Raw genomic sequence first — 17,224 nt, forward strand, 5'->3', positions numbered from 1 at the left:
TTGCTAAAGTAAACAAACTGAGAGATATGGAGGACCACACCACTACATTGCACAACCGGCAAGAGACCTTCCGTGAGACCTGGGGACTTTGGAACCATTTTGTATACACAGAGCCCTATTCCCTTTGCGAGAGGTCCTACCTGTAGACTTTCTTTCTTTTTCTCTTGGTCCCTATTATTTCGCACTCTGGGGACGCCTGATCCCTGAACCCTCTTTTCCTCTGGTAACCCCCCCTCCATGTATCCTTGGCTTGGTAATGGGCTATATTATCCGAACATTATGCGTATCCTTGCTTACATCACACTCAACTCATTGTCCCATTTTAGGGCTATGCGGGCAATCGGGATGCAATGTCTTCCGATATATTGTAAAAGTTATATTTTATTTTATTACACATTTTTTTAGTATACTTTTTTGTTGTCTATGACTCTATGTCTTGGGTCTTCCCTCTAGTTCCCTGTCTGTCTCCCCTGCTCTGCACACAAATAATTAACTTTGAAACTGTAATGTTATTTCACGACCACCTGTAATGTGCAGAGCTGGGCTTGTTGTTATATAACCTGTCTCTAGTGCAACCTTGACTGTTAAACGCAGATTTCTTTGGAAAATAAAGGAATTACCCCCCAAAAATTGTAAATTCTATATGTAAAGTAAAAAGTATTGGCTACCATGATGGTTTAGATTTGAGGTCACATGACTTACCTTGAGTGACTGAAGAGATTCAGAGTTTGTGTCACAGTAGAGGATGATATTATTAGCCATGCTAAAGCTTTCTCTAACGCCCAGGTGATAGAAAAGGGAAGGCTGCCGAAAGGCATCTGTCATTTCTACGACCGCAATATCTGCATGACACAGGAAAAGAAAAGTCAGCACTTTAGTATTTTAGTCTATAACCATATGTATATAGAAAATATTCTAGTCTATAACCATTTTTACATAGAAAAGGGGTGTCCCTTTTTCAGATACAAATTCCAGGAAATTGGTTTGTGGCAATAGCTAATGTTGAATAAACAAAAATAAAAAAAAATAAAAACAATGTTTCCCATAACTGTCCATTGGCACCCTATCATAAATGAGTAAAAAAAACATTGCAGTCTACTTCACAGAAAGTAAGCTGCTAATAAGGCATTAATGAAGCCACGTGATTCAGTATTATAACATATCATAATATCCTAATAATGCATGTTTTAGGTATCAGGATTTAAGCGCTGTATTGTCAAGGCACATATAAGTGCTGATTATGGGGGAATTATCCCCAATGCTATAAAGAAATGTCACCAGGTGCATCAAGATACAGAGAAGATACAATAATGCATGCTGATGTTAATAATAATTAGTATCAATAGGAAAAATCACAGCGGTGTGACTATGACTTTTTCTATTCACAGAATATTTCTGCCAGGTAGCTGCTGGCAGTAATCGCATGCCGAAAATTCAGACAGGCTGGATGTACCCAAGTAAATCGATGCATCGACTTGGGTTAAATCAGCCTGCCCATACATGGATCAAATTTTGGTCTGTCTCTGCTGAACTGGCCAAATTTCGATTCATGTATTGCCGGTTTAACATGGGATTTGTACTTATTTTCTTTAGCTTCTCCAGGACAGGAAGTGAATTTAAATCTCCTCAGAGGAACACAAACAGCAAACAACAACCTAATATTTTTTACTTAAAAACAAGAAAAGCCTGGCTTTAACAGTACTTTAAAATCATTAAAATACTAATGTATGATTACTACAAAAGAACACAAATACCACAAAGCTTTGAGAAAAAGTCGATTTTTCGATAGAAAGACAGTATTTATTTAACACATGCACATACTGTAATATACTGGTTGAACATAAAAGTAAAAGCTGGAGAATCGAACCCATAACTTTCCTAACACAGCCCACTTTAGTTCCAAATAGTGTGAAGCTCAAAAACAAAGCTGTATTCAGGCAAAGATGTGACAGAGCTGCACAGAAAGCCCCACTCCAATAAAAGAACAGTTTGAAATACAATTTCCTGCCAAGTCAGAAAAATGATACAAAAAAAGTTCCTTTGTTAGCAAAATTTTGCAGCTGGTAATTGAATAAGAATGAAAGCCTCATTTAGCTCGAGTTCACAATTAAAGGGAATCTGTCATGGAGCAAATTACCTTTGTAAGAAACCTTTGATTGAAAATACCTTTTCTCTGACCCTTAAGGCTGCCTACTAATTCCAGGGAGGATTCTGCTTCCCTGCCATTTAACTAGTTTGTGGCTCATAAAATAAAGAATGGAAGTTTTTTTATATAAAAGGGAGCAATGAATAGTGGCAAGGGACCTACCCCCATACCCCCCCAAGGAAACATCCATGGATGTTGCGGAGAGTGGTCATAGACAGATCTCTTAGACATATCTCTCAAACAGTATAGTGAAAGCTCTGGTTGTATGGTATTGTATGGTAGACCTCTCAGGGGAAGTTCTCGCTGTTTCCTGCCTTATTCAGACAATATTTGTGTGTCAGAAATTACTAACACATAATTATTACAGCTTTTGACATAAAGATGTATTTTCTAAATTGTGACACTTTATATAGATTAAAAGAAAAAAAAATCATAATAATAAATGGGTCTATAGTTATGCTAATTGTTTCAACAGAGGTATAGCAGAATTTATCTATTTTTATAGCAAACCCCTGCACAAAAAACATATTAAAAGTCAACTAGAATCTTGAGGGTATAAGTGTTTAACATGATCTAAAGTGTGTATTTTTGCAGATCCTAAAGTAAGACAACCACCACATGTCCTATTTTCTGTCTTTTGCATGCATTAGAGGCCACGTCACTTAAATACAGCAATGTCTTCCTGTACTTGTTTACACACCAGTGATTGTAGCAGCGTCGACTAGTCGACTAGTCATTTTTATCTAATAGAGGGGTTCTGTGGTCACAGCATATACTTTCATTTTTTTAACATCAGCATTGTAATAATAATAATAATGCAAACAATAGTTATTTTGAAAATCCAATACAAGATTACTTGAAAACTCTCCTTTCAAGTTGTGAGTTCTGCCTGTCTGATTGTCATCTCTTTCCACAGCTTTCTGGATTACCTGCATGCTTTGCAGCTTCTCTCCTCTGCTGTTTACTTTAAATTTCTAAGAACTACATATCCCATGGTACCTTGCTGCCGATGTTCAGATTAGGCGACCTATCGGAATTGGTAACGGAAGTGACGTTCCGTCACCGCCATCTTGCTACACTCTCCACAGTAATGATACACTGAGAAGGGGGCAAGCGGACATCTTGTTACACCCACCGGAGTTTTGCATTTCACAGTTATTTTTAACAAAAAACAGAGCTTATATGCTTAAATACAGTATTTGGAAATCCCATGGACTGTTTACATGTTGAATTTTAAAATCTCGGTTTGATCAGATGCTTTTAAGAGCGGTGGAGAGATCTGGGGTCTAATAGACCCCAGATGTCTCAATAAAGAGAACATGTCACTGTCCATGCTATCGCAAGGGATGTTGTTCATCCCTTGTGATAGTAATAAATGTTCATACTAGCACATTATGACAACAATCTGCAGGGGGGGGGGGGGGCATTAAAAAAAAAGTAGAGTTTACTACACCAAACAGAATATAATGCCACGTAAACACGATCAGGCTTTTGCCCGGCTAAATCACATCGGAATTCCGACGGAAAAAAATAGAACATATTCTATATCTAAATTCATCATAATTTTCGATGAAAAAACTCTGATGGGACTACACACGATTGGAAAATCAGATGGAAAAAGTCCATCAAACTTTTTCCAAGGGAAATTCCGATCGTGTGTACGGGGCATAAATGGTTGAATGGTTGCATCATGGGAGAAAAAACGTTTTCTTGCTTCAGAACAAATCAGCTGTGACAAGTGAACACATGCAGATACTCTTATTGCTGGCTTCCCTATCTTCTCTATCTTGCAGTCACTAAGTATTTAACCCATCAGATCAGTATAACAGCCAGGCAGCTATCATTTCCATAAAGAAGTGACCAACAATCCCCAAATTTCCCTTAGGAAAAGGTTTCTTTAATAGTAGAGTTCTTTTACGACCAATTGCAGACTTCACTTATTTCCTAGTATAATTTTTTGCACTGCAAGAAAAACAAATACTCTAAAAATTCACAGCCAGAAAAAGGTTCCAAGGTCAACTGCACTTACAAATTACTGTAGATTATATCTAAGCTGCTGTGTAGAAATGCCCTTTAATTTTCTCTAATTGACTCCACAAGTCACCAACACAACAGAAAGCACATTATGATTTTTGTGTCAGAAAGCCTACCAAGAAAAGGCTTTACAATCTGCTGTTATACGAAGTGACACTTGAGATGACAGGTAATTAATTAACTAAACATGCAAATGGTACGAAAAAGCAAGGGACTATATAGCTGTTTACTTGCTCATCACCAAAGCCCAAAAAAACAAAAAAACAAACAGAATGTCAACACAACTGCAATAATATATAGTTTATTTTCAGTCAAAAACATAAAATACCAAAATAGAAATAAAATTTGTTGTGGAATAATATTTGACTCAAAAGTGATCCCTAAAACTTTGTAAAGAAATCTTCAAGTTTACCTATAAATGTGCCCAACCTTGTTAGGCTCCATGCACACTAGCTGTTTTTTTTAGCTCCTAGAAGCTGTTATTAGCATTTTTTCCATGCACTAGTGTTGGGCGAGCAGTTCCGACCGAGCATAAATTCGGGTCAAACATCAGCTGTTTGTCTGTTCGGAAAACACCTGAATTTGTGGGGCGCTCGGTGGGATGTTAGCCCGCTGAGCGCCGCTGAAGCAATGCACCTGACACAGTGAAAAGCTGGTTGGGCACAGTGAATCGCTGGTTGGTAAGGACCAGACCGGAAAACCAGCCGCTGCGTCCTTAACATTAGCGGAGTCATTGGCTGTCAACAGGCATTCCTGCTGACAGTTGAATGAAAAAAAACAAACATACAATTAAAAAAAAAAATGGTGTGGGGCATCTAATCGTGGGGTCCCCCCCAAAATCCATACCAGACCCTTTAAAGCCTGGCAGGCCAGGAAAGGGAGGGGCACCCTTCCTCTTTAACCATACCAGGCCACATGCCCTCAACATGTTGATGGGTACAAGGGCCTCTTCCCAACAACCCAGTGGATGTGGGGGTCTGCGGGTGGGGGGCTTATCTGAATCTGGAAGCCCCCTTTAATTCTTTAATTATTAAAGAGTATGCCCTCAACATGGGGGGGGGGGTGTACTTTGGGGCCAGATGGCTCCGACCTATTTAAGAACTGTCATATGGCGGAGCAGGCAGTCGGTGGTAGTCTTCATCGTGATTGGCGCTGTGATTGATGATTGATTTACATCGGGCAGATTGGATTTTTTTTTATTTTTAATAAGGGAATTGTCAAAAAAAATAATATTCACATGGGGGGGGGGAGCTGGAAAATGTGGGCCCTTTTGTTAAAGGGCACTTCCAGATTCTGATAAGCCCCCTGCCCACAGACACCCACAACCATTGCCCAGGGTTGTGGGGAAGAGGCCCTTGGTGTCCATGGCTTTGTTTTTTTTAAATGTCAAAAATTATTTAAATGTCATTTTTTTTCTTTATGTATGTCCATTTTGCTGTGGCAAGTTCTATACATGGTACAGGTGCACCACTTTACAGGCAGACTGATGGGACACCCCAGGCACTATATTTAAAGTAATTTTCCATTAAGCATCATTAAAATCACTGCTCCTTTTTGCATTGATACATGTCCCCCAGGGCAGTACCCGGGGCTACCCATACCATTTTTATGGCCAATAACTTGCATATAAGCGTTCATTGGGTATTTTAATAGGGTGCCATAGACTTTAATAGGGTTCATGGCTTGGGTCCAAACTTTTTATATGTTCGAAAGTTCTGGTGCGAACTGAATTGGGGGGTGTTCTGCCCATCGATCCCACATACACTACTTTAGGCTATTTGCGTTTTCTGAGCTTCAGGATCTAGGAGCAGAAAAACAATTGCTTTTGTAGCGTTTCTTGGAGGGTTTTTCCAGCAGGAAAAAAATGCTGAACGTTCCTAAACGCTACTAATAGCGTATTTGAGTGTTTTTAAAGTAATGGCAAAATATGCTAACGCTCTTGAAATGATTTAAAAAAAATTTATTACCAGTGTTTTTTAATCAATGTTTTTTCAATTTTTTTTTAGCTCAAAAGCAAAATGCTAGTGTGCATGGAGTCTTATTGTTTAAAGACAATGTTACAAATAACCAGAAATTTCCAATTTTGCTATTAGATACCCTAACTGACTTCCCTCTCTTCTTTTTTCTGCCCCCCGCTTAGAGGGGAGCCTCACTTGCCTTTTTATGGCTTTCTGTTAGGCCCGGTACACACGAGCAAACATGTACGATGAAACCGGTCCGTCGGACCGTTTTCACCGTACATGCCTGCCAGAGGGCTTCTGTACGATGGTTGTACTAACCATCGTACAGAAGTCCGCGCGTAAACAATACGCGGGGCGTGTCTGCGTCGTCGCCGCGACGATGACGCGGAGACGTGGGCGGGCCTGCCATTTAAAGGCTTCCACGCATGCGTCGAAGTCATTCGACGCATGCGAGGGACGGCGGGCGCTCGGACATGTACGGTAGGTCTGTACTGACGACCGTACATGTCCGAGCGGGCAGGATTCCAGCGGACGGTTTTAAAACACGTCCAGGAATATTTGCCCGCTGGGAAAAGGCCCGGCGGGCAAATGTTTGCTGGAATTCGGCCCGCTCGCGCCTACACACGACCGAACATGTATGCTGAAACTGGCCCGCGGACCAGTTTCAGCATACATGTTTGGTCGTGTGTACGGGGCCTAACTGTGGACATTTGACAGTGGCAAAGAGATACCATTAACTAATCAGTATCCCATCCAGGATTCCTGTTGATAGCTTTGGAACATTTAAATCTAATGAAGAAAGGAGGTGAAGTAAGACTAGGCTGAGGTATGTACAGTACGTTTGTTGTGTAATTAAACCAAGTGCATGCATATTTTCTCTATGGCAGTAGTTCCCAACCTTTTTTCACTTGCAACCCCTTGGCAGCCCATTGTTCAAAATTATACCCCCCCCCCCCTCTTCCAAATCCGAGTATGGCATGGCAGCGTGCTGTGAATGCTACTGATGACAGAATTTAGCAAGTGACATCAGATCATTCTATTGCTCCTGTTCTGGCCACCGAGGTCTGCAGTGCTGATGACCTGGGAACAGCGGCCTGTGACTGGGAAAACAGCAGCAAATCAAAGAGTTTATCAGTGATGCAAAATATTGGGCTAACAGAGGTGAAGGAAGAAATGCCCTGGCAGCAGTGTGGGGAAAAAAAGTCACAGGAAAGGGAAAGTGGCCCTGTATCAGTGTCAGTGGGAGGATTAGATGTCACTTTGTTAGTGGAAGTTAGTGTCAGGCAGGCTCTGTATAATGGCACCTATGTAGTCCAGCACACATGTCCGGCAATCAGGCATCCATTGGATGGATACCATGTACCGCATTAGCACCCACTTCCTGCCAACCTCCTAGAGCTTGGTGTCCCCCTAACTAGACAACCATTCTTCAGCGTGTTTATATTTAGGTGATCACACGACTCCCTTTTACCGAGATTATAATTTTTTCCTGTACCCTTAATTGTCGTGTCATGTACCCCATGGTTGGAACTAGTGTTCTATGTCAAAATTGCCATGCCCGCCTCCTAAAACTACATGCATAAACTGTTTAGGTAAAAAAATTCCACATCCCACAATACCATGAAACTACTGCGGAGGAACCTGCATGGCATGATATAATGTTGTGGGAATGTGATCAAGCTCCAGCTTTATGAAAATCATTACATCAGCAAGTTAAAGAGCAAGTTTGTGAGATTCTTGGGTTGCAATGCAGTGGTATTTCAAGATGACAGAGGTATGGCACTTGACATCACTTTTGATGTATTGTTTGGTGATGACTTAATATAAGCTGGGCTACTCCCCTTTAGTTGTTGTTTTTCTATATAAACCTCAAAAATGCACACTGAATATTTAATTCTGGGTTTGTATACATGAGATGCCTTTGAATTGTTTTTAAGTGGCTTTTATTTTGCTTTTGCATTAACAAAAAAGTGTATGGGGAGGAAAAAGAAAACAACTGCATCTGCACACAAGCAATACTTATCATACAGTATATAGGAGATTACTGGTCTTCACATTTGCAGCAAGTAATTTGATGCAAATACATGATTCAAATATGTTACATGTGCAAACATTTTGAATTCAAAACATCAAGCTTTTAAAAAAAAAAATCAAAATATTATAGTACTTAATAAGTAACACACATAAAAGACAGAATAGATAAAGCCACTCAAAAACTAGCTGAGTAATAACTTCCTATTCATGCACTTCAAGTTTCATCAACAGTGACAAAGCAACTTTGTAACCGTGACTCAGCACACTGTACCTGAATTCTTAGGCACATCATCTTCTGTGACGAGTTCTTTGTTTCTGCCTACCACACAGTCAACACCACACCAGGGAAATCAACACAGCAGCAGAAAGCCACTTGGCTTGTAAATAAAATTTATAGCCAAGACTTGGATTCCCTGCCTTGCAGCTTTGCCAAGATAATCAAAACTTGACTCTGATAGTTACATAAATGAAATTTACTTTGTTTAGATAAAGCAAAGTATGTTTTACATCCAAATGAGTAGATAACACTTGTAAACCTGCAGAATTAAGAATTATGTAGCTCTGCGACAAGCTGAAATGCAACTGAACTGCACGTATTTGCTCTTCAGGTTTTATTTAGCTCTATATTATCATGTGCTTGAGAACACATCGGAACATTGATAAATCTAAAGACAGACACATTTTGTAAACTACAGTTTCTCAACCATTGGTACATATATAACTCCCAATAACATTTTTCAAAGGGGCAGGAGGCTAAAAATTGCCAGTTTTGAATGGGCAGTGGGCTTAACCTGAGCTTATATTGGGATAGACTTTAGTGAATAGAAAAGGGAGATCCAGGGAGTGAAAAAGAGTATAACATCAGCCTAACTTGCAACCAGTTTTCAAAACAACTGGTTCTTCTAACATCAGCCAACCAACCTTATCTAAAGGCAGCCACAAATATAAGAACAGCACCCCGTTTGGGTAGATTGGGCAACTGTTATCCTGTATCCTGAACTTATGAAGAGGCAGTGCAGAGTGTCCTCAGGAAGACATGGTTGCTATTTGTCTATGTCTATATATACCGTATTTATGGGCGTATACCGCGCACTTTTTTGCCCTGAAAATCAGGGCAAAATCGTGGGTGCGCGGTATACGCCGATACCCGCTTTCCCGCGCCGAGTTTGAATACTGCGCCGGCATATACCGAGCGCAGTACACTCGTGTATCGTCGGGCAGTCTCGGCTCCTCTCGCTCTGACGTCCTGGACGTACAGGACATCAGCACGAGAGTTGCCGAGCCTGCCCGACGATACACGAGTGTACTGTGCTCGGTATATGTCGGCGCAGTATTCAAACTCTGCTCGGGAAACGAGCAGGGAGGACGTGAGGATGCCGCAGAAGGACGCCGGACCCGACGAAGAGGACACCCGAAGCCGCAGACGGACGCCGGACCCGACGAGGCCGCCGATGGATGCTGCGCAAGACACCAAAACTGTAAGTACAAAAAATCTTTTTTCCACAGGAGTTGGGGCAACTTTAGGGGTGCGCGCTATACATGGGAGCGCGCTATACCCCGATAAATACGGTATATATATATATATATATATATATATATATATATATATATATAAGTGAGTGAAAAACTTATATAGCGCAACACATGCGAACTGAATCGCCTCTGGGCGCTGTATCCATTCCCTGGGTGAAACCCTTTTGCCCTCAGAAGAGATGGGTTTTAATCCCTCTCCTGAAGGCCAAGTGGTCCAACTCCAAACGGATGGTGGTTGGTAGCCCGTTCCACAACCGAGGTCCCTGGACTGCAAATCTTCGATCTCCTTTGGACTTGTATCTGGCTTTGGGTATCTGGAGTAGGTTTTGATTGGTGGATCGCAGAATGCGATTGGGGTTGTGGGCTTTTATTTTTTCGCATAGATATTGGGGGGCGTTTCCGTGAATACACTTATGCGTTAGGCAGAGTGCCTTGAAAGCGATTCTGTCTTTTACTGGCAACCAATGAAGGGATCTCAGTGAAGGTGAGATTGATTCCCATGGTTTTTTTCCAGTCACTAATCGAGCGGCCGTATTTTGAACGACTTGCAGACGAGTGATTTGGTATTTGGGGAGTCCGAGATAGAGGGCATTTGTGTAGTCAAGTCTGTAATTGATGATTGTTCCCACCACGACTGCAATGTCCTCTTTCGGAATAAAGGGGGTGAGTCTGCGTAGCAGGCGCAGCAGATGGTGTGATCCGCTGACTACTGACCCTATTTGTGCATCCATTGTCATGTTGGTGTCGAAAATGACTCCGAGACTTTTTTTACTTTGGTGCTAGGGGTGATCGTTTTACCCAGAATGGGCGGGGGTGTCCATGTTGTCGCGGGGGGATTTTTCCGGTTGGCGTGAAACAGGAGAAGTTCTGTTTTCGAACCGTTGAGTTTAAGATAACTGTTTGTCATCCAGTTATCTATTAGAGTAAGGCATTTCTCTAGTCCAAGAGAATGATCCTTTTTGTTGCAGATTCGGAAATACAGTTGTGTGTCATCTGCATAGGAGTGGTAAAGTAACTTCTGTTTACTGATGATTTCAAAGAGAGGGCGAAGATAGATATTGAACAGAACAGGCGACAAAGGGGATCCCTGAGGGACTCCGCATGACACCGTGTGTTTTTCAGAAGTGAAAGACCCCAGTTTCACTGTGTGTGATCGGTTTTCCAAGAAGGACGAGAACCAGGGTAAATCACCTTCCGCGACTCTGGCTACTTCAGCTAGCCTAGCCAGTAGTAGTCCGTGGTCTACAGTGTCAAACGCCGCGCTTAGGTCCAACAGTACCGGGAGACAAGATTCTCCTTATATATATACACACACACACTCAGGACAGGTGCTCCTGCTAGGCAAACTAGGCAGCCGCCTAGAGCGCACTGCCACCTAGGGGCGCAGCCAATCCTTCCCTTACCTCTTCTTCCTCCTCGTCCCCCCCCAGGCTCCCCGTGTTGGTGTTCAGGGGGAGCCTGGGATATAGAGCCTCTCTGTGAGATCTTAGCTCATCACTAGGAGTGGAGAGAGGGGAGGGAGTGCTGGTGTAATGATTGCTGCTGCTCAGGGCCACCGATAGTGGGCTAGCACCGGTAGTATATGGATATATTGAGCTTTTAGCTGCTGCAGGGAAGGAGAGACACAGACACAGGGCAGTTTTCCTGTGATTGCTCCCTGCCTGCAGCAGCTAACTCCCTCAGCCTGAACTGAGGAGTACTGGGGGTCTCTTTAGTGGGAATTCCCCAGGTGTCCCACAAGCCGGCACTGAACAGTGCTGCTCTCCCTGGTGTTCAGCCGGCTTCCCCAGTGCCCTGCACTCCCCCCTCCCCACTTCCTGGGCAGCAGCTGGCTGGGAACTTTGATGGACATGCCTTGCTACTGAAGGATATGTTTCTGCTCTTCACAAGGACATCACTCTGTTGTTCAGGGCCAGTGTGAGGGTGTTTCTGTCGGAGATAGATGTGCTCAGAAAGACCTGGCCCTGGGGCACCCTTAGTGCCAAAGCCCAGGATGTGGAGAGTGGAGGCCAGCTATGAGCTGCAAAGTGGACCTGTCAGGGACCTGCCAGCTGTTGTGGAACCAGAACTCCCAGCATGCCCTAACAGCTTCTGCTGGACTTCTAGCCTGTCCATATATTACCCTAGCCTGTCCATATACTACCCTAATTCCAGTCTTAGTCTGTAGGGTTCAATATTGAGTTGGCCCACCCTATGCAGCTATAACAGATTCAACTCTTCTGGGAAGGCTGTCCACAAGGTTGGAGAGTGTGTCTTTGGAAATATTTGATAATAGTGTGTCTATGGAAATGTTTTTTCCAGAAGTGCATTTGTGAGGTCAGGCACTGATGTTGGGTGAGAAGGCCTGGCTCGCAGTCTGCGCTCTAATTCATCCCAAAGGTGTTCTATCGGGTTGAGGTCAGAACTCTGTGCAGGCCAGTCAAGGTCCTCCACCTCAAAATGGCTCATTCACACACATATAATATGGATAAATCTTCCCAAAAAAGAAGACAACAATAATGCATCTCCCAGTCCTGTACAGCAGGCATATACATCCCCTTAGAGCACGGGTGTCCAACCTGCGGCACACAGGCCGCATGTGACCCATGAATGAAGCCCAACACAAAATCGTAATCTTACTTTAAAATGTAGATTTTTTTTTCTAAAAATGTTTTTACACTTTACAAACTCATACAGCTGATTTTTTTTATTATTATTATTTTTTATTTATAATCGCACAAGAGCATATACATACATATCGATTAGGTCACATGTACAAATATAAAGCACAGTATAGGATTTGAAAAATCAAAAATTTCAGTTTTGCAAGAGACATAAGGGCCAAGCGGTTTTACCAGCCCTTACTAGACTAAGAAACAACATTAAAAGCTAAATAAAAACATTTGGAAACTATATTTTATCTGTAAAGCTTGGAATTCTATTAATTAATAAGATGTTAAAATAATAATTAAAAAAAATGCATAAATATTTACATATTTATGTTTCCATATTATTTGCAAAAATGATTTGCAATGATTTTCTACTAAAACTTAAAAAGCTATGTTGTAATAATCCTGCACACTTCCCACAGAAGGCAAACTAACATGTGCATGCCATCCATCCAAAATCCTATGCAAATACTGACTTTCTGTAATTTTTGCATAGAGCCAGCCAAACAAGCCCCTACAATGCTTGAATCTGTAGACCATTGTGGGCTTCATACCCAGGATTAAAGCCTAAACTTTTTTTGTTTAAATGAGTAAAGGAGTGTTATGATCCCTTAACCCCCCTATCTAAATCTGAATACACACTATACAATTTTCTTCAGATTTTTTCCTTTAGATTTACTAAAACCATGTAGTGCAAGGGCCTGCCTAATTACATACATATTTAAGTTTGACCTCATATTATATGTTTTGGTAAATCGAAAAAGAAAAAAATCTAAAGAAATTTGTATAGTTTGTATGACCCCTAAGTCTTATTAGGTACATTTACCCTCAGTTCCTGTCCCATAACCTTAACAGGAATTTCCTGGTTGTCACCAGAACTAGTGTCCCCATCCTCTTCTATTCCTGTTTTGAAAGAAACCTGACGAGTGTTCTAAATCCACTAAACTAGTGTTTCTCAACCTATTTTCAGTTAAGGCAATGATGGTCTTGCAGCACTCCATTCTAAAATGTAAAAACTATTCTAATAGTTTTACATAATGCAGCATCATCCACACAAGAAGGGCACCCAACGTTATAGGTTATTTATTCTTCCAAATCAAATACAATTTTTAAAACTGGTACTGACTAATGCTCCATACACACAATCGGAATTTCCGATGGCCTAAAATTTTCCGTCGGAATTCCATTCAAGCTGTCTTGCATACACACTGTCAGACCAAATTTCGACCGTCCAAAATGCGGCGACGTAAAACACTACGACGAGCCGAGAAAAACAAAGTTCAATGCTTTCCGAGCATGCGTCGACTTGATTCTGAGCATGCATGGGTTTTTCCTCCGTTGGAGTTGCACACAGACAATAGGAATTTCCTATTATTTTTTTTCCATTGGAAAAAAATAAAACATGTTCTATTTCTAAACACTGATAGAAAAAAAGTCCAATGGGGCCCACACACGATCGGAATTTCATCGAAAATTTCGATCGTGTGTACGCGGCATTAGTATTCCAATGTTTTTCTTCTCCCTCAATTTTTTCCATCACCCAGCTAATGCAACGCCAACGCTAATGGAGAGGAGCAGGGGAGGGTCAAACAAGGATGCTATGCAGGTGACTGACATCCTTCATATCAACTGATAATGCCATTGGTCTTTAGGATGCAGACTAGAAGATTGAAATGGTGCACAAGGAAAACCTGTGGCCTTGTGTTACTAAAAGGCAGGCTTCACCGGCTTTTATACAATTTTCGGGCAATTTTTAGGCATTTTTCCAAGGCACCCCTGAAGAAACCTCAAGGTACCTCTGGGTGCCTGGGTACCCTGGTTGAAAAAGGCTGCTTTAAACTCTATCCAAAACATGTTTTTCACGAGACACCTTGTGTTGTCTACCACATATCCGGTGTTCTCCTGCAGAGAAAATACAGCATATCTTGCACCTGGAAACACATACCTGTTTGTGTTCAGAAGTATAAGCAAACAGTCATGATTTGCTAACATAGATGGGCAAACATGACATATCCTCTTTGGTAACCTAGGCCCACTTCTAGCAAATCAGGGCCTTTTTGGATACCTCCCAGTAATACAAAAAGGATATTTAGCCATGCTAGGAGGACGCATTCTCTAATGATTACACTGAACACTGTCAAATCTGGACCATGGAGCTTTATATTCTTTACTCCACTTTTTTTTCTTTTTCTACAGGAAATTTCCTTCACATTTTTACCATAAATAATAAACACAGCTGCCTTCTTTTCGGCTGAGGCCCCGTACTCACGACCAAACATGTCTGCTGAAACTGGTCCGCAGACCAGTTTCAGCAGACATGTTTGGCCGTGTGTTGGCCCGAGCGGACCATTTTGGGACGGATCGGACAGGTTTCCAGCGGACAACTGTTTCCTGGACTTGCTTTAAAACAGTCCGCTGGAAACCTGTCCGCCCGGACATGTACGGTCGTCTGTACAGACCTACCGTACATGTCCTGCCGCCCGCATCCCTCGCATGCGTCGAATGACTTCGACGCATGCGTGGAAGCATTTTTAAGGCGGCCCGCCCACGTCGCCGCGTCATTGTCGCGGCGACACCGCGTCATCGACGCGGCGACACCGCGGACACGCCCCGCGTAATGTTTACGCGCGGGCTTCTGTTCGATGTCTGGCCGGGCAGTCCCCGGCCAGACATGTCCGATGGAAACGGTCTGCAGACCGTTTTCATCGGACATGTCCTGCCGTGAGTACTCGGCCTGATACATACATAATAGATTAAACAGACTAAATTCATAAATTAATTTTCTTAATTCTTCGGTCTTGTGTACAAAGCCTGTCATCTGTGGAGCTTTTCATTATCCCTAGGAAAGATTATGGCTAATAACAGTCAGGTAAGATAATGATCTAAAAAGAACCTAAATTATACAAGCACTATGTAAAACCTTACAGCCTAGTCTTTCCTCTCAGTGGTAAATACAACCAAGCAGGTTAGTTATCTATGAGCGACATTTTCCTTGTCTGAAACTGGACGCGGTACATAGAAACAAGGTAAAGGAAGGAGGCTGACTAAATATTTATTTTATGCTCTAAAAGAGAAAAAAACATTGTGAATATCACTAGTGTTGGACATTTAACATAATTGCATACATGGCGTAACCTGTAGGATGGAAAAGGAGAATAGGAACATGCTAGTATGAGTTATGTCATCCAGATGCTTGCAACAGCGGGAGTGCCATCTGATTACCACCAAACGTCTTCATAGCAATCTTCATATTGCTCATGAGCTTTAAAAATATGAGATTTTATATTTTTTGTTTTACTGGCTTTTTAAATAAACTGGATTATTCTTATTTTTCATTGGATATAATATGAATCCATGAGTGAACCCAATGGGTAAATATTGGTTGATGTCCAAGGAAATCTGGGTGTAACCCGAGGATGACCAAGCTTGCCGAGACCATTGTTTTACCTAGAGAATCCCACAATTTTTTAAGTTACTTTCCACTTGATATTAGTTCAAACTAAACATTTTGGGGTGAAGTTTACAGATAATATTTTTTTTAAAAGCTGCGCAAACTCCTATGTTACTATACCAACAGTTACAAATTATGATATCTAATCATTTATTTAAATATGTGAAAACCATTGTTTGACAAGAAACCAATGTGAAATTCCACCATGAAAATTGATAAACTACATAGCTTGACCAAAAATTCATAAACCATTTTACACATAATAAAAATAAAAGTGAAAGGTAAAAAAAAAAAAAAAATAATAAACATATAGGGCCAGATCCACACATTTCCACAAATTTCCTGCGTCGTATCTTTAGTTTGAATCCTCAAACCAAGATACGACGGCATCTGGGTTCGATCCGACAGGCATACGGCTTCGTACGCCTTTGGATCGTAGATGCAATACTTCGGTGTCCGCTGGGTGGAGTTCGCGTGGGTTTTCCGCGTCGGGTATGCAAATTAGCTATTTCCGACGATCCACGAACGTACGCGCGGCCGTCGCATTTTCTTTTGTCGTCTCTAGTCGGCTTTTTCCGGCGTGTAGTTAAAGCTGGTATTTTGCGGTGTATAGTTAGACATGTTAAGTATGGCCGTCGTTCCCACGTCGAAATTTGAATTTTTTTTGCGTAAGTCGTCCGTGAATAGGGATGGACGTAATTCACGTCTAAGTTTAAAAAAAATTACGGCGTTGTGACGTCATTTAGCGCAATGCACGGCGGGAAATTTAGGGACGGCGCATGCGCCGTTCATTCGGCGCGGGGACGCGCTTCATTTAAATGAAACACGCCCCCTACTCGCCAATTTGAATTACGCGCCAAGAGATACACTACGCCGCCGTAACTTACAGGGCAAATTCTTTGTGGATTCAAAGAATTAAAAAGTAAGTTACGGCGGCGTAGCGTATCTCACATACGCTGCGCCTATCTAATTGTATGTGGATCTGGCCCAAAAAGTCCACTCCCAGTGTCCAATTACAGTCCAAAAAGGACAATCAAAATAAAATATGAATGCTGTGTGCTATGACATCTGTATGCAGTCCTCCCAGGTCACCAAATAACCAGAAGTGTCACTTCCTTACCGGATTACCAGGATCTCTAAGCAAAAGAGATCACAAGAGCTTGAATACATATGTAATGTCACTCCAAGAGTCCACTGCCACTTTCCAAACATGTCCAATCAATCCAAAATTTGCAAGAATCCAAGCTTTTCCTTGGGAATAACAGGAAGAGAACAACAGGAGACCATAAAGTAGTATTGCTAAAATCTTGCCATTGTTATACACATTATACTTACACAAATCACAGGGTACATAAGGCATCTAATGCCTCACTGTTGTACAATGGGAGGTGTAATTATGGCACAGGCTGCTGACCCT

General features: G+C 41.8%; 1 protein-coding gene across 1 annotated transcript in view; it reads right to left on the reverse strand.

Moving 5' to 3' along the window:
- Nucleotides 1-17,224, reverse strand: part of MAP3K5 (mitogen-activated protein kinase kinase kinase 5) — a 236,192-nt gene that overhangs the window by 178,640 nt on the left and 40,328 nt on the right. The window contains exon 2 of the mRNA XM_040350503.1: nt 703-842. Coding sequence (XP_040206437.1) covers nt 703-842 — 140 coding nt within the window. The remainder of the gene's footprint in view (nt 1-702; nt 843-17,224) is intronic.

This window comes from Rana temporaria, chromosome 4 (assembly GCF_905171775.1).
Source record: "Rana temporaria chromosome 4, aRanTem1.1, whole genome shotgun sequence".
Classification (NCBI taxonomy): Eukaryota; Metazoa; Chordata; class Amphibia; order Anura; family Ranidae; genus Rana; species Rana temporaria.